Below are 18,064 nucleotides of genomic sequence, written 5' to 3' on the forward strand. Positions count from 1 at the left end.
TTGGATCTTTAAAACACAACAGCTTAAATCCCTTTTGAATCATCAGAAAGTCACACATTTTTAAAAAGCAGCCTCTGTGGTCCAGTTAGTCTTAGATAACCATATACCTTAAAATATCTAGAGTCCGTTGCCTAAGGAGAAGTATTTACAAATGTCATAAGTCACTTTCTATGTCTGACCTGCCGTTTTGTCACATAAAATAAAAAAGAGATCAGAAAAGACCCATGGATAAAGGCTCTCCACTTCACCAAATATGCTCGCTCATCTGATTAATCATTTTTAAAAGTCAAATTATTTATATAAGCTGCTTGGAATGATATTACTGATATTAAACTTTCTTGTCTGCCTATAGTAATTCCACAAACATTGCAAGAGACACTTTGCTCACAATAAAGCTTTGTTTATGGCATCTTAAAAGAAAGCACTTTGAACTGATATTCCCCGATCCCTATCATCATAATGAGATTTACATTTAAGTTAAGAAATTTTTCTTTTGTGTGTTTGCTCAGCACTTAGCACATTATAGGCATTCTGAAGGATGGAGCATGTTCCATTAAACAATTTGGGCAAAAATAAAGTGTAAATAAGTGTGATAAGAAGTGTAGCCAGGTTCTTAGTGCCCTCATCGTGCAAACAAGAGGCCATAGACTAGCATAAGAGCCTGGAGGAGCACAGATGTTGGCTGTCTTGCTTGTTTCTCTACGGCCAGTGCCCTGCACACAGTAGGTACTCATTAAATATCTGTGGTCTAATAAAACAATGAATAGACTCTCTTTCCTCATGACCTTGCTTGCAGTGGTTACCTTAAGGGCATAATAAAGTAGTAATTCCTGCATGACTACTTGGTCTTATGAGTTAATGTTTGCAAAGCACTTTGAACTTCTTGGGAAAAAGAATGGTGTTTTTTTTGGCACCATTTCATGTTTGCAGTGGCACACAAATTATTCCTCCTCCTCTTCCTCCAGCTGCCCTCACTGTGCCCTCCCCCAGCTCTGTGCTGCACCAGGATCTCCCAGAAGGCAGCCACACCGCTCTCACTGCCTTCTCGCAGCTGTTACCTCCAGCCCTGCAGAACAGGTAGGGACAGAGCAAATGCCAGAAAGATTTCTTTAAGACCTTGCAAGAGACTCTGGAAATATGGAATTTGGGTTGATTTTAATAACACTTAGAGCAACTGGTGTATAGAGGGATGCAGATTCTTGGTCGGCCATGGAAGAAGCTATTGGGACAGGCAGGTTGATCTGTGAGGATACATCAAACTAGATCCTGAAGGGGAGATAGAGGGTGTCAGAGAGGCAACTGGGAGCATGTGTCAAAGCAGCTGGTTTCTAAAGTGTATATGATTTTAGACACACAATACAGAACCTTGACTAGTAACTGGCAGAAAGTACTAGAGTTGTTTTAAAAGGGACTCAATAAGACAAGATGTGTTTCTTTTACATGGGTAAAAATTTCAACTGTTATGATTACTTTCCCTATAATTTAAAAAAATATTTGAGGATGAAAAAAAGAGATTCTATCTCACAATAGATAATCATAGGCTGCAATGTTTTCCAATGTGTTTATTGCTATAAAAATTGCCTTGATTTTTAGAAACTCAATAATTAAACAGTTCAAATGTGATTTGGGAAACAAAAGCTGTTTTCTATTAAGAATGGTTGTCCTTTATGAAGAAATTCTAGAAGAACAGTTTTTTTTTTCTTTTTCAGGTTACAATATATGAACTTTCAACTGATCACACACAATGCATATCTCAAGGTAATTCCGGGAAAGCCGGTTACAGGTGCAGAATAACTAGAATGACTGTATCAGGGGCAGATCTTGCCTTAAAGGCAGGAACAGATCCTATTTTCCACAACTTTAAAATGACTTGTTTTCCAAACCAAATCATGATGTTTTCTCTGTGTGTGGAAAATTTTCCATGATGCATATTTATATGTTAGCTGCTGTATGCGTGAAAATTTGCTCTCTCTAGAAATTGTTTCTAGGGACTGGAAATGAATGTTATGGGGATAAAAGCTAACATGGTTTTCTATTGAAAAGATAGACCGTGTAAATGATGCCTGCTTTGCTTTAAAGGGAAAACTCAGGTAAGCATGGTTTAGTTGAACAGCATGAAGTCAACCAAAAGTCTCAACTTTTGTTCAGAATAAATTATGGAAGTATCTTCCAATTAGATTGCAATCATTATTAATCTGAAAACAAAAGCAAGGGGAATAAAATTTGTAGTTAGTTTACAGTAAGTAGTATTTGAAACTCTGAAAGTTTAGCATCCCCATAAAAGCCACATGTGAAACATTGAGATGGGAGTGACTCCAGATAAGAAATGGTTTCTTTCTCCACTTAATTCATTATAGAATGAAGAACCCTGATTTTCCATTTGTACAGGGCTAAAGGATCACATAGGCATTACTGAATTTTTGTTGTTTCCCTCTGTCTTTTTTTTTTTTAATCTTTATTGGAGTATAATTGCTTTACAATGGTGTGTTACTTTCTGCTTTATAACAAAGTGAATCAGTTATACATATACATATGTTCCCGTATCTCTTCCCTCTTGCGTCTCCCTCCCTCCCACCCTCCCTATCCCACCCCTCTAGGTGGTCACAAACCACCTAGCTGATCTCCCTGTGCTATGCGGCTGCTTCCCACTAGCTATTTACCTTACGTTTGGTAGTGTATATATGTCCATGCCTCTCTCTCGCTTTGTCACAGTTTACCCTTCCCCCTCCCCATATCCTCAAGTCCATTCTCTAGGAGGTCTGTGTCTTTATTCCTGTCTTACCCCTAGGTTCTTCATGACATTTTTTTTTCTTAAATTCCATATATGTGTTAGCATAACGGTATTTGTCTTTCTCTTTCTGACTTACTTCACTCTGTATGACAGACTCTAGGTCTATCCACCTCATTACAAATAGCTCAATTTCGTTTCTTTTTATGGCTGAGTAATATTCCATTGTATATATGTTCCACATCTTTATCCATTCATCTGATGATGGACACTTAGGTTGTTTCCATCTCCAGGCTATTGTAAATAGAGCTGCAATGAACATTTTGGTACATGACTCTTTTTGAATTATGGTTTTCTCAAGGCATATGCCCACTAGTGGGATTGCTGGGTCGTATGGTAGTTCTATTTGTAGTTTTTCAAGGAACCTCCATACTGTTCTCCACAGTGGCTGTTTCAATTTACATTCCCACCAACAGTGCAAGAGGATTCCCTTTTCTCCACACTCTCTCCAGCATTTATTGTTTCTAGATGTTTTGATGATGACCATTCTGACTGGTGTGAGATAATATCTCCTTGTAGTTTTGATTTGCATTTCTCTAATGATTAATGAAGTTGAGCATTCTTTCATGTGTTTGTTGGCAGTCTGTATATCTTCTTTGGAGAAATGTCTATTTAGGTCTTCTGCCCATTTTTGGATTGGGTTGTTTGTTTTTTGGTTATTGAGCTGCATGAGCTGCTTATAAATTTTGGAGATTAATCCTTTGTCAGTTGCTTCATTTGCAAACATTGTCTCCCATTCTGAGGTTTGTCTTTTCGTCTTTTTTATGGTTTCCTTTGCTGTGCAAAAGCTTTGAAGTTTCATTAGGTCCCATTTGTTTATTTTTGTTTTTATTTCCATTTGTCTAGGAGGTGGGTCAAAAAGGATCTTGCTGTGATTTATGTCATAGAGTGTTCTGCCTATGTTTTCCTCTAAGAGTTTGACAGTTTCTGGCCTTACATTTAGGTCTTTAATCCATTTTGAACTTATTTTTGTGTATGGTGTTAGGGAGTGATCTAATCTCATACTTTTACATGTACCTGTCCAGTTTTCCCAGCACCACTTATTGAAGAGGCTGTCCTTTCTCCACTCTACATTCCTGCCTCCTTTATCAAAGATAAGGTGACCATATGTGCGTGGGTTTATCTCTGGGCTTTCTATCCTGTTCCATTGATCTATCTTTCTGTTTTTGTGCCAGTACCATACTGTCTTGATGACTGTAGCTTTGTAGTATAGTCTGAAGTCAGGGAGCCTGATTCCTCCAGCTCCATTTTTCATTCTCAACATTGGTTTGGCTATTCGGGGTCTTTTGTGTTTCCATAGAAATTGCGAAATTTTTTGTTCTACTTCTGTGAAAAATACCAATGGTAGTTTGATAGGGATTGCATTGAATCTGTAGATTGCTTTGGGTTGTAGAGTCACTTTCACAATGTTGATTCTTCCAATCCAAGAACATGGTATATCTCTCCATCTATTTGTATCATCTTTAATTTCTTTCATCAGTGTCTTATAATTTTCTGCCTACAGGTCTTTTGTCTCCTTAGGTAGGTTTATTCCTAGATATTTTGTTCTTTTTGTTGCAGTGGTAAATGGGAGTGTTTTCTTGATTTCACTTTCAGATATTTCATCATTAGTGTATAGGAATGCCAGAGATTTCTGTGCATTAATTTTGTATCCTGCTACTTTACCAAATTCATTGATTAGCTCTAGCAGTTTTCTGGTAGCATCTTTAGGATTCTCTATGTATAGTATCATGTCATCTGCAAACAGTGACAGCTTTACTTCTTCTTTTCTGACTTGGATTCCTTTTATTTCCTTTTCTTCTCTGATTGCTGTGGCTAAAACTTCCAAAACTATGTTGAATAAGAGTGGTGAGAGTGGGCAAGCTTGTCTTGTTCCTGATCTTAGTGGAAATGCTTTCAGTTTTTCACCATTGAGGACAATGTTGGCTGTGGGTTTGTCATATATGGCCTTTATTATGTTGAGGAAAGTTCCCCCTATGCCTACTTTCTGCAGGGTTATTATCATAAATTGGTGTTGAATTTTGTCGGAAGCTTTCTCTGCATCTATTGAGATGATCATATGGTTTTTCTCCTTCAATTTGTTAATATGGTTTATCACATTGATTGTTTTGCGTATATTGAAGAATCCTTGCATTCCTGGAATAAACCCCACTTGATCATGGTGTATGATCCATTTAATATGCTGTTGGATTCTGTTTGCTCTTTTTTTTTTTTTTTGCGGTACGTGGGCCTCTCACTGTTGTGGCCGCTCCCATTGAGGAGCACACGCTCCGGAAGCACAGGTTCAGCGCCCATGGCTCACGGGCCCAGCTGCTCTGTGGCATGTGGGATCTTCCCGGACTGAGGCATGAACCTGTGTCCCCTGCATCGGCAGGCGGACTCTCAACCACTGCACCACCAGGGAAGCCTTGTTTGCTAGTATTTTGTTGAGGATTTTTGCATCTATGTTCATCAGTGATATTGGCCTGTAGTTTTCTTTCTATGTGACATCCTTGTCTGGTCTTGGTATCAAGCTGATGATGGCCTCATAGAATGAGTTTGGGAGTGTTCCTCCCTCTGCTATATTTTGGAAGAGTTTGAGAAGGATAGGTGTTAGCTCTTCTCTAAATGTTTGATAGAATTTGCCTGTGAATCCAACTGGTCCTGGGCTTTTGTTTGTTGGAAGATTTTTAATCACAGTTTCAATTTCAGTGCTTGTGATTGGTCTGTTCATATTTTCTATTTCTTCCTGATTGAGTCTTGGCAGGTTGTGCATTTCTAAGAATTTGTCCATTTCTTTCAGGTTGTCCATTTTATTGGCATAGAGTTGCTTGTAGTAATCTCTCATGATCTTTTGTATTTCTGCAATGTCAGTTGTTACTTCTCCTTTTTCATTTCTAGTTCTATTGAATTGAGTCTTCTCCCTTTTTTTCTTGATGAGTCTGGCTAATAGTTTATCAATTTTGTTTATCTTCTCAAAGAACCAGCTTTTAGTTTTATTGATCTTTGCTATCGTTTCCTTCATTTCTTTTTCATTTATTTCTGATCTGATTTTTATGATTTCTTTCCTTCTGCTAGCTTTGGGGTTTCTTTGTTCTTATTTCTCTAATTGCTTGAGGTGCAAGGTTAGGTTGTTTATTCGAGATGTTTCCTGTTTCTTAAGGTAGGATTGTATTGCCATAAACTTCCCTCTTAGAACTGCTTTTGCTGCATCCCATAGATTTTGGGTTGTCGTGTCTCCATTGTCATTTGTTTCTAGGTATTTTTTTTTATTTCCTCTTCGATTTCTTCAGTGATCACTTCATTATTAAGTAGTGTATTGTTTAGCCTCCATGTGTTTGTATTTTTTACAGATCTTTTCCTGTAATTGATATCTAGTCACATAGCGTTGTGGTCGGAAAAGATACTTGAAGCAATTTCAATTTTCTTAAATTCACCAAGGCTTGTTTTGTGACCCAAGATATGATCTATCCTGGAGAATGTTCAATGAGCACTTGAGAAAAATGTGTATTCTGTTGTTTTTGGATGGAATGTCCTATAAATATCAATTAAGTCCAACTTGTTTATTGCATCATTTAAGGCTTGTGTTTCCTTATTTATTTTCATTTTGGATGATCTGTCCATTGGTGAAAGTGGGGTGTTAAAGTCCCCTACTACGAATGTGTTACTGTCGATTTCCCCTTTTACGGCTGTTAGTATTTGCGTTATGTATTGAGGTACTCCTATGTTGGATGCATAAATATTTACAATTGTTATAACTTCTTCTTGGACTGACCCCTTGATCATTATGTAGTGTCCTTCTTTGTCTCTTCTAATAGTCTTTATTTTAAAGTCTATTTTGTCTGATATGAGAATTGCTACTCCAGCTTTCTTTTGGTTTCCATTTGCATGAAATATGTTTTTCCATCCCCTTACTTTCATTCTGTATGTGTTTCTAGGTCTGAAGTGGGTCTCTTGTAGACAGCAAATATATGGGTCTTGTTTTTGTATCCATTCAGCCAATCTGTGTCTTTTGGTGGGAGCATTTAGTCCATTTACATTTAAGGTAATTATCGATATGTATGTTCCTATTCCCATTTTCTTAATTGTTTTGGGTTCATTATTGTAGGTCTTTTCCTTCTCTTGTGTTTCTTGACTAGAGAAGTTCCTTTAGCAGTTGTTGTAAAGCTGGTTTGGTGGTGCTGAACTCTCTCAGCTTTTGCTTGTCTGTAAAGGTTTTAATTTCTCCATCAAATCTGAATGAGATCCTTGCTGTGTAGAGTAATCTTGGTTGCAGGTTTTTCTCCTTCATCACTTTAAATATGTCCTGCCAGTCCTTTCTGGCTTGCAGAGTTTCTGCTGAAAGATCAGCTGTTAACCTTATGGGGATTTCCTTGTGTGTTACTTGTCGTTTTTCCCTTGCTGCTTTTAATATGTTTTCTTTGTATTTAATTTTTGACAGTTTGATTAATAAGTGTCTTGGCGTATTTATCCTTGGATTTATCCTGTATGGGACTCTCTGTGCTTCCTGGACTTGATTAACTATTTCCTTTCCCATATTAGGGAAGTTTTCAACTATAATCTCTTCAAATATTTTCTCAGTCCCTTTCTTTTTCTCTTCTTCTTCTGGAACCCCTATAATTCGAATGTTGGTGCGTTTAATGTTGTCCCAGAGGTCTCTGAGACTGTTCTCAGTTCTTTTCATTCTTTTTTCTTTATTCTGCTCTGCAGTAGTTATTTCCACTATTTTATCTTCCAGGTCACTTATCCGTTCTTCTGCCTCAGTTATTCTGCTATTGATCCCATCTAGAGTATTTTTAATTTCATTTATTGTGTTGTTCATCATTGTTTGTTTCATCTTTAGTTCTTCTAGGTCCTTGTTAAATGTTTCTTGCATTTTGTCTATTCCATTCCCAAGATTTTGGATCATCTTTACTATCATTATTCTGAATTCTTTTTCAGGTAGACTGCCTATTTCCTCTTCATTTGTTAGGTCCAGTGGGTTTTTACCTTGCTCCTTCATCTGCTGTGTGTTTTTCTGTCTTCTCATTTTGCTTATCTTACTGTGTTTGGGGTCTCCTTTTTGCAGGCTGCAGGTTCGTAGTTCCCGTTGTGTTTGGTGTCTATCCCCAGTGGCTAAGGTTGGTTCAGGGGGTTGTGTAGGCTTTCTGGTGGAGGGGACTAGTGCCTGTGTTGTGGTGGATGAGGCTGGATCTTGTCTTTCTGGTGGGCAGGTCCACGTCTGGTGGTGTGTTTTGGGGTGTCTGTGGACTTACTATGATTTTAGGCAGCCTCTCTGCTAATGGGTGTTGTTGTGTTCCTGTCTTGCTAGTTATTTGGCATAGGGTGTCCAGCACTGTAGCTTGCTGGTCGTTGAATGAAGCTGGGTGCTGGTGTTGAGATGGTGATCTCTGGGAGATTTTCACTCTTTGATATTATGTGGAGCTGAGAGGTCTCTTGTAGACCAGTGTCCTGAAGTTGGCTCTCCCACCTCAGAGGCACAGCACTGACTCCTGACTGCAGCACCAAGAGCCTTTCATCCACATAGCTCAGAATAAAAGGGAGAAAAAGTAGAAAGAAAGAATTAGTAGAAGTATAAAGAAAGAAAGAAAGAAAGAAAGAAAGAAGGGAGGGAGGGAGGAAGGAGGGAAGGACAAAAAAAGAAAGAAAGAAGATAAAGTAAAATAAAATAAAGATAAAATATAATAAAGTTATTAAAATAAAAAAGTAATTATTTAGAAAAAAATTAAAAAAAAAAAACTAAAAACGGACGGATAGAACTCTAGGACAAATGGTGGAAGCAAAGCTATACAGACAAAATCTCACACAGAAGCATACACATACACACTCACAAAAAGAGGAAAAGGGGAAAAAAATCATAAATCTTGCTCTCAAAGTCCACCTCCTCAATTTGGGATGATCCGTTGTCTATTCATGTATTCCACAGATGCAGGGTACATTAAGTTTATTGTGGAGCTTTAATCCGCTGCTTCTGAGGCTGCTGGGAGAGATTTCCCTTTCTCTTCTTTGTTCGCACAGCTCCCAGGGGCTCAGCTTTGGATTTGGCCCCGCCTCTGCGTGTAGGTCGGCGGAGGGCGTCTGTTCTTCGCTCAGACAGGACGGGGTTAATGGAGCCGCTGATTCGGGGGCTCTGGCTCACTCAGGCCGGGGGGAGGGAGGGGCACGGAGTGCGGGGCGGGCCTGCGGAGGCAGAGGCCTGTGACGTTGCAGCAGCCTGAGGCGTGCCGTGCGTTCTCCCGGGGAAATTGTTCCTGGATCGCGGGACCCTGGCAGTGTCGGGCTGCACAGGCTCCCCGGAAGGGGTATGTGGATAGTGACCTGTGCTCGCACACAGGCTTCTTGGGGGCGGTAGCAGCTGCCTTAGCGTCTCATTCCCGTTTCTGGGGTCCATGCTTTTAGCCGCGGCTCGCGCCCGTCTCTGGACCTCCTTTAAGCAGCGCTCTTAATCCCCTCTCCTCGCGCACCAGGAAACAAAGAGGGAAGAAAAAGTCTCTTGCCTCTTCGGCAGCTCCAGACTTTTCCCCGGACTCCCTTCCGGCTAGCCGTGGCGCACTAACCCCCTGCAGGCTGTGTTCACACCGCCAACCCCAGTCCTCTCCCTGCCTCTGACCGAATCCCAAGCCTTAACTCCCAGCCCCGCCCGCCCCGGCGGGTGAGCAGACAAGCCTCTCGGGCTGCTGAGTGCCGGTCGGCCCTGATCCTCTGTGCGGGAATCTCCCTGCTTTGCCCTCTGCACCCCCGTTGCTGTGCTGTCCTCCGCGTCCCTGAAGCTTTCCCCCTCCGCCACCCGCAGTCTCCGCCCGCGAAGGGGCTTCCTACCTTTCCTCCTTCACAGCTCCCTCTCACTGGTGCAGGTCCCGTCCCTATCCTTTCGTCTCTGTTTATTCTTTTTTCTTTTGGTCTACCCACGTACGTGGGGGGTTTCTTGCCTTTTGGGAGGCCTGAGGTCTTCTGTCAGCGTTCAGTAGGTGTTCTGTAGGAGTTGTTCCACGTGTAGATGTATTTCTGGTGTATCTGTGGGGAGGAAGGTGATCTCCCCGTCTTAGTCTTCCGCCATCTTCCCGGAACGCTCCCTCTGTCTTTGTAAGGTATTTGATACTAAGCAGTTTGTCCATGTCCTGGAATAAATAGATGGGAACCCCCTTCAGGAAAGATGAGGAGGTTAGCATGAGTTAGGGTGAGATCAAATTTCCTTTTCAGAATGTCAGTGTCTTGTTGCATTGCAGGGGGCTGTAAATTCATCTGCAGCCGACTAGAGGACACCTCATATGCTCTGGTGTTGAGACCAGGAGGGATCTCTGACTGAGATTTGCCAACTCAACTTCTATGGTAAGTTTGACTTTGAAATATGCGGTTGATTCTCATTATGTTCTTGTCTTTGATATGGGGGAGGGGAGGAAGCAAACGAGTTTTAATGAAGTGTTTTTTAATAAGATAAATAAAATATTGATGGAATTATTATTGGGAATTCCTTATTCAAGTGTTTAATGAGTAAGCTGGTTGGCTCTTTCTGGTTTATTTCCTAAATATTTTGGACTTCTTGTTTTTACTAGGTCTCTCGTTTTTGTTGACATTCTCGTTACTATGTCTCTGCTACTTTTTCTGATAGCATATGGTCAGCAGATTTGATGACAGGGGTCTTCTATCAAGGCAAAGGTTGAATTTGTAATATCCAGACAACTTTTGGTAATAGTTAGAAAGGTCCAATAAAAACAGGAGTGTGACGTTACTGCAAGAAGGGAAAAATAGAAGAGGCTCATTTAGAAAGTTGAAGGTTCTTATTAAGAGAAAAGAAAAGAGGGAATTGGTAAGAAACCAGGTTTAAATTGGCTGAGTGCTAGAGCTCAAACACAATATTCTAATGATGAAGACAGGGTAAGGCAGCTAATGGAAATTTACGGTGTGTGTGCGTGTGTGTGTGTGTGTGTGTGTAAGAGACAGAGAGAGAAGACTTGCTTATTTTCTTATCTATATCCACACTAGCCTTTCTGAGGAGAGGGACTCTGTTCTTAGCTCTGTACAATCTGCAAAGAATGACAATTAAAAAACATTTATTGATCACAAAAGGTATTTCTTTTTGTAGCTGCTACAAAAAAAAGGTCCACAAACTAGTTGCTTTTATGTGCTTTCTGTGAGACAGGGCTGAAGAAGGTAATCAGAGCTCAGGCAGAGGCAGCTGGAACTTAATCAAATAAGTTGCAGCCAAAAGGCGAGCTGTGAGCAGCAGATCACACAGTATTCCCTCAAATCCCCGTCAGGGTGGTCACGCTTTTAGGTTAGACCACCACAGGTCAGGACATTGTCTCCAAGAAAGCTTTGTTAAAGGACACTTTTGGTGTCAAAGAAGAAAGACACAGGGCAGTGGATCTCAAACTTTTAAAAATGAAAAGTGTTCAAGGACTAGTTCCGGGTTGTCACTTCTAGTGATTCAGATTCAGGAAGTCATCAGTTGGAGTGGGACAGATATCCCTGGGAATCTTTACTTTGTAAAAGATGTAGGTGTTGGAGGACGTCACTTTTGAGAAAAAAGTGTCAGGCTTCTCTAGCTTGTTGATCTCATCGCAGGACTGTTGGTTCAGAACCCACCAGCTGCCCGGCTCTGAGAGGGACTGAGCAGCTTGGATGAAGAAGTAATTCATGCCTGTGCCCCGTAGACCAGGGTTTGAATCCCCTGTGGCTTTGCGCAAAGTGTTTTCCTTCTCTGAAATTCAGGTTCCTCCTTTTAGAAAGACGAGAACCCTATTGTCTACCTCATGGATTTAAAGAAATAATGCAAAAAAGCACTTAGTAGAGTGACTGGCACATAACAAAGCAATCAGTAAACGTTACTTCTTGTGGTGGGGAGAGAAGGAGATGTCAATAAGTCCTCTGAGGCCAGGAAAATGGTGTGCAGCAGACAGAGCAAGGCAGGACCAACCAGGAGGCTAGTTCTAAAGATAGATGAGATCCTAGACCGGAAGATGAATAAACATGAGCTTGGGAGACAAAATTTCTCACCATTACAAATGTTTCCCAAGAATGGTAATGAACAACCCAGATGGCACAGTTAATTGGAATTATAATTGATCCCCAAAAGTATTTAAGTCAATAGTTTAATTGATTGTCCTCGGGAAAACCATTATAAGAACGTCTAAAAGGGAACAGAATGAAATGCATCAAATTCAGTGATTTGTTCATCTCTGCCACCCACCCTACATAGAAGGATTAATGAATGAAGAGAAAAATGGTCAAAGGGAGGAAGGGAACAGGGACCACAAATCAAATAGACTGTCATTAAATGAAATCCTTTTCTGGTAATTCATTGGTATGTCAGGTGGTACTGAACCGGCTGGCTTGCTTGCATGTGGCTGCTGCCAGGTACTCTCCCAAGATGACGCATGAAGAATAGAGGAAATGGGACTGATACCTTTCTTAAAACACAAAGACGAAATTTATCAGCACTTGAATGTATGCTATGGCTGAACCAGCCAACAAGTTAATAGATGAGGGATATGGACAGGTGGGGGTGAGGTAGGATCAGACTGTCTGTAGGCAAATACTTTAGCTCTTTGGGCCTTACTTTCCTCTCTAAATGCCCCTCTAGGCCTGATACACTGTGATAAGGCATAGATGGTGGGTCAGATCCCAACAGTTTACACATTTTATTTTACATTTTTCACACCTGGAAAGTAGTCCCTAACTAAGGTACCTAAGTTATCACCAAATGCTAGCTATTTTGAGGAATTTTGTTTACCCTGAACTATGAATTTTTTAGTGTTTTTTCCCCCATAAATCCAAATTTCAACTTAAATATGTTTTTACCAATGCTGTTAGTTCTCTGGATAAATAACTATGATAATACAGAGTAATGATAAATAGCGAAGAAAAAAATAACAGAAGCCACTATATTTTGAACACCTATCATCTGCCAGTTATTGTGCTCATCACATTTCATCTTTCGTCCTTATACTAACCTTGTTAAGTTGGCGTTATTGTGGCCATCTTCCATGAGAATTCTGAGAGGTCACAGAGACAGCAAATAGCAGAGTCAGGATGTGAATCTAGGTCTTTCTAATTCCAAAACCCATGTTTCTACTCCTTTAATATACCATAAATCTGCTGTACTGAGTGCATTCATAATAATCCTGTATAGTTTCTCCTTGATTCAGAGTCTCCTGATTTTTATTCAGAAAGACGCAGACGTAGAGAATGGACTTGAGGACACGGGGAGGGGGAAGGTTAAGCTGGGACGAAGTGAGAGAGTGGCATGGACATATATACACTACCAAATGTAAAATAGATAGCTAGTGGGAAGCAGCTGCATAGCACAGGGAGATCAGTTCAGTGCTTTGTTACCACATAGAGGGGTGGGATAGGGAGGGTGGGAGGGAGACGCAAGAGGGAGGGGATATGGAGATTTATGTATATGTATAGCTGATTCACTTTGTTATAAAGCAGAAACTAACAAAACAAATATTTGGAGGCTTGGAAAAATTATATATGTATTTGAAATTAAAAAAAAAGAAATACAATGCAAAGTGTGTTAGTGTCCTACTCCTTCACTTTTCACTTATGATCACTTTAGTGGAGCATTTCTGTTCTTAACGGCAATATTATATTATTTTGTTTACTTTGAATAAAGAGTTTACTGATGAATCTGAACTTGCCTGAGGAGTCTGAACTTGAAGGAGATAGTGGCTCCAGTCATTAGTTATCCAACATCTTTATCCCAATATTGGGGCCTTACAGGCCATATCTAGGGTAAGAGGAAGACTTGCCCTCAATAGCCTGTTACATTTGTGCAATCTTGGGGGCAAAAATTAATTGATATAAAATATAAGACTTCTTATCTGTGAAAGGCATTGTCAGTAGAATGAAGAGGCAAGACACAGACTGGGAGAAAATACTTATAAAAGACATATCTGGTAAAAGACTGTTATCCAAAATATACAAAGAACACTTAAAACTCAACAATAAGAAAACGATCAATCTGATTAGTAAATGTGCAAAAGATCTGAAACAGACACCTCATCGAAGAAGGTATACAGATGGCAAATAAACATTTGTAAAGATGCCCAACATCATCTCATTAGGGAATTACACATTGAAACAACAGTGAGATACCACTACACGCCTATTTGAATGGTGAAAATACAAAACACTGACAACAGTAAGTGCTGGCTAGGATGTGGAGCAACAGGAACTCTTATTCATTGCTAATGGGAATACAAAATGATACAGTCACTCTGGAAGACAGTTTGACAGTTTCTTACAAAACTGAATATATTCTTACCATAGGATCCAATTGCACTCCTTGGTATTTACCCAAATGAGTTGAAAAATTGTATCCACATTATAACCTACACATGAATGTTTAAGCAGCTTTATTCATAATCACCAAAACTTGAAAACAACCAAGATGTCCTTCAGTAGGTAAATAGATAAACTGTGGTATGTCCAGACAATGGAATATTATTCAGTACTAAAAAAATGAGCTAGCTATCAAGCTATGAAAAGACACGGAAGAATCTTAACTATATATTACTAAGTGAAAGAAAGCAATCTGAAAAGGCTACAAAATGTATGATTCCAAATTTCAACTATATGATATCCTGGAAAAGGCAAAACTATGGAGACATTAAAAAGATCAGTGGTTGCCAAGGACTGGAGGGACAGACATGAACCAGTGGAGAACAAAGGATTTTAGAGCAGTGAAATTTGTCTGTGTGATATTACAATGGTGAATACATGTCATTGTATACTTACCAAAACCCATAGAATGTACAACACCCAAAGTGAACCCTAATGTGAACTCTGGACTTTGGGTGATAATGAGGTGTTAGTGTAGGTTCATCAGTGGTAATAAATACGCTGGTGTGGAGTGTTGATGGGGGAGGAGGCTGTGTGTGTATGAGGACAAGGGGTACATGAGAACTCTCTGCACTTTCTGTTCCATTTTGCTGTGAACCTAACACTACTGTAAAAGATAGTCTACTTAAGCATTAATTTATATTGAAATATTATTATAAAAAGTCATAGGTAGCCGAAGTAGAGAAGTCTGCTTTCTAAATGGATAACAGATTTTCCACTTTTGTGTGGGACTGAGTGATGTTTTGTTATATGACTCCTTCCCTTGGACAGTGAATGTCTAGCAAATGATAGATGCATTAACTCTTCTGCCTCCTCTGTATTTTATGGTCATCGATACTGATCCTGAAATGACTAGGCAGCAGCACAGGTGGGTGAGTAGAGACGCCTCTTCCTGGAAGCCTTCTCTTTGATAGCGCAGCTACTTTCAAGGCCACAGAAAACTGTACGACACTTACTGTTCTGAATGATGTCACTCTACAGTGACTCATTATTACCTAAAAAAACCAGCAGTCCCTCAAATTTGGGATTCTGTTTTCCTAGAACATTCATTTCTGTGTTCACAATTTTAGTTGATCTTTGAACCAGGTTAAAAGAAGCAGAGAAAGACAAAATTGAAGCTGGCAAACTTGACATAGTATAGCAGCTCTGAGAAATGTAGCCCCTTGGGCAAACCTCGCATTTGCCTGTTATGTTACTTTTTCACATTTAGCTATAGACACCAATTCTGTGCCTCAGTATCTCAGACTACCTTCTATCAAAATAAGAGGTTGTGCCCAACTAATAAAGAGTTAATATTTGGAAATCTTCTAGCTAGGTGTTAAGAGCGTGTATTTCTTGGTGGTGGTATGAAAGGTGATTTAAAATTATATTTATGCATTTTCTGAAAAGTGTTCTTATAATAGACATGCATTTTTTATTATCAGAAAAAATCTATTTTCATTTGAAAATAAAGGTTATCTAAAAGAAAAACAGATAAAGGAGGTACGACAATTTTGAAAGATGAGGGTTACAAGAAGGACTTGCACTGCTAACACAGAACACTGACAACAATAATAGCCAATACTTCTGTGGACTTTCTACGTGCCAAGCACTGTTCTAAGTTCTTTATTAATCAATTTACTCTTCATGACAGTCTCATGATGGAAGTAATATTGGTATGCCTATTTTACAGATAAGGAAACTGAGTCACAGAGAGGCCATAACTAGTCTATTGTTAGATAGCTAGTAAGGGGTAGAGCTGAAATCTGAGAACAAGCACCAGTACCAGCTAAAGATCTGAGCTACTAATGTAATAAAGATAAATAAGATAGAATAAAAGAAAAGCTTAACAGGATAAATGAAGCACCATATATCAGTGAGACAGGGGATGGGTAATTTGAAATGCTATTTTGGGGAAACTGATTATTTAGATTAAATAAATTCAGTTTAGCAAATCCCCCTAAAAATAATAACCCATTTTATTCTAAATAGTTTAAAAAGTTAAGCCTAAATAGCTAAACCAAAATAACTTAGAAGAAATATACTTTAATATTTACCTGATCTTTAGATGGAAAAGGATTTTCTAAACTTAAAAGCAATTAAGGAAATCACAGAGGAAAAGATTGATGGATAAAATAAAAAAGTTTCTGTATGTTATAAACCAAATGAAAAGATAAACAACAACTAACACATTAAAGAAATTGTGGTTTTTCATACACATCTATAAGAAAATCACAAAAGAGGAAACAGAAATTGTTAACAAAATATGAAAAATACCTTCTTTTGTAATATAAGAAAGGCAAATTTTTCAGAAATTCAAATTAAAACAAAAATTAGGTAGCAGTTTTCACAGAGCACATTTTACCAAAGATTTTTAACCGATAATAATCAGGTTGTCAGGAGTTCTACAGGATGGATGGACGATTTCATGTTGAAGCTTTCTGACAATAATTTAGCAACTTCTGGCGGGAGCCTTAAAGACAGCCATATTTTTCAAACCAATATTTTTTCATATAAGGATTTGTCCTAAGAAAATGGTTATGTGGACAAAGATTTATGTTCACATTTTTATAACATTAATTTCTAATAGTGCAATATTAGAAACAATGTTTAATAAAATTGAATTTGTTGGTAATAAGTGGAAACTGTGGTACAGCTATAGGATGGACCATCACACCACAAATAAAATCATGTTGTGAGCAGTTCTTAGTGAGAAAAGAAAACAGTTATTAGATAATCCTTTGTGTAATAAAAGAGGATATGTAATTATTTTTGCATAATTGTCTCATCTAGTTAAAATTAATAACAATAAAAAAAAGGAATAGAAAAGTCATGATAAATGTCCATGATGATAATTGGTGACAGAAAGGATTTTTTTAAAAATTTATTTTATTTTATTTTTTGGCTGTGTTGGGTCTTCGTTGCTGCGCGCGTGCTTTCTCTAGTGGTGGCGAACGGGGGCTACTCTTCCTTGCGGTGCGCAGGCTTCTCATTGCGGTGGCTTCTCTTGTTGCGGAGCACGGGCTCTAGGTGCACGGGCTTCAGTAGTTGTGGCTTGCGGACTGTAGAGCACAGGCTTACTAGTTGTGGCACAAGGGCTTAGTTGCTCTGCAGCATGTGGGATCTTCCCAGACCAGGGCTCGAACCCGTGTCCCCTGCATTGGCAGGCGGATTCTTAACCGCTGAGCCACCAGGGAAGCCCCAGAAAGGATTTTTATATTTTACAAACTGCCTAAAACAAACAGACATAATAATGGGGAAAATTATTTTAAGTAAGAAAAAAGAAATACAGGGTGCAATACAGAGACAAAGGAAAAAAGGGCAGATCGTTGAAAATGGTGAAAGGCACATGGGTATTATCTCAGATCTGATATCCTGGCAGAGCTGGAATGGAGCAGAGAGCAAATAAATATATTGGAACAATTAATGCTTTTGGCCAGCTCCTTCAGAGTGCCAGAGTCAATATAACAACTGCAAGGACAGACATCTGCTTCTCGCTCAACCATTGGAAAGCCAATCCATCCGCTGGGATATGTCGATGAAAGTGTTTTCTTAAAACAAACTAGTTTTCTGCCCAAACTCATGTTTTTACAGATGTCATGTAGGTTTTCAAATTTACCTCTAAAATGTCTGGTTAAGATGTTTTCAAAGAAATGAGTCTTGGAATTCAGTCTCTAGCATTTTCTCTATATTTTGTTTAAGTCCAGGAACATGCTTTCCAATTCATGCTATATTATAAATTTTGAGGGGTTCAGGAAGCAGCAGCAAATGTAGATGTAATTTGTCTATTAACTGTTGCTTTTATTTCTCTATAGTCTAAAAATACAGAAGTTTCCAACTTTTCCTTTGCTCACATCAATTGGCCTCCTCTGTCTTGGAGGCGTTTGAAAGTCTAAGTATTTTCTTAAATGCTTTTCTCTTCTGAAGTTGGATGTGTTTATATCTTGGCTGTAGGCTCTGCACCATGGC

At 39.1% G+C, this 18,064-nt stretch overlaps 1 protein-coding gene across 2 annotated transcripts in view; it reads left to right on the plus strand.

Annotated features, from left to right (window-relative positions):
• Positions 1-965: 965 nt before the first annotated feature.
• The window catches only part of CYTIP (cytohesin 1 interacting protein), a 73,098-nt gene continuing 55,999 nt past the window's right edge, over positions 966-18,064 (plus strand). Inside the window, exons 1-3 of one of the 2 annotated variants that reach the window (XM_029224686.1) lie at positions 966-1,077; positions 1,710-1,758; positions 9,994-10,096. In XM_029224686.1, coding sequence (XP_029080519.1) covers positions 10,094-10,096 — 3 coding nt within the window. In that variant the 5' untranslated portion in view covers positions 966-1,077; positions 1,710-1,758; positions 9,994-10,093. The remainder of the gene's footprint in view (positions 1,078-1,709; positions 1,759-9,993; positions 10,097-18,064) is intronic. The other variant, XM_029224689.1, reaches the window with a different exon arrangement.

The sequence above is a fragment of the Monodon monoceros genome, unplaced genomic scaffold, assembly GCF_005190385.1.
Source record: "Monodon monoceros isolate NGI ecotype Baffin Bay Population unplaced genomic scaffold, NGI_Narwhal_1 Super_Scaffold_16, whole genome shotgun sequence".
Taxonomy (NCBI): Eukaryota; Metazoa; Chordata; class Mammalia; order Artiodactyla; family Monodontidae; genus Monodon; species Monodon monoceros.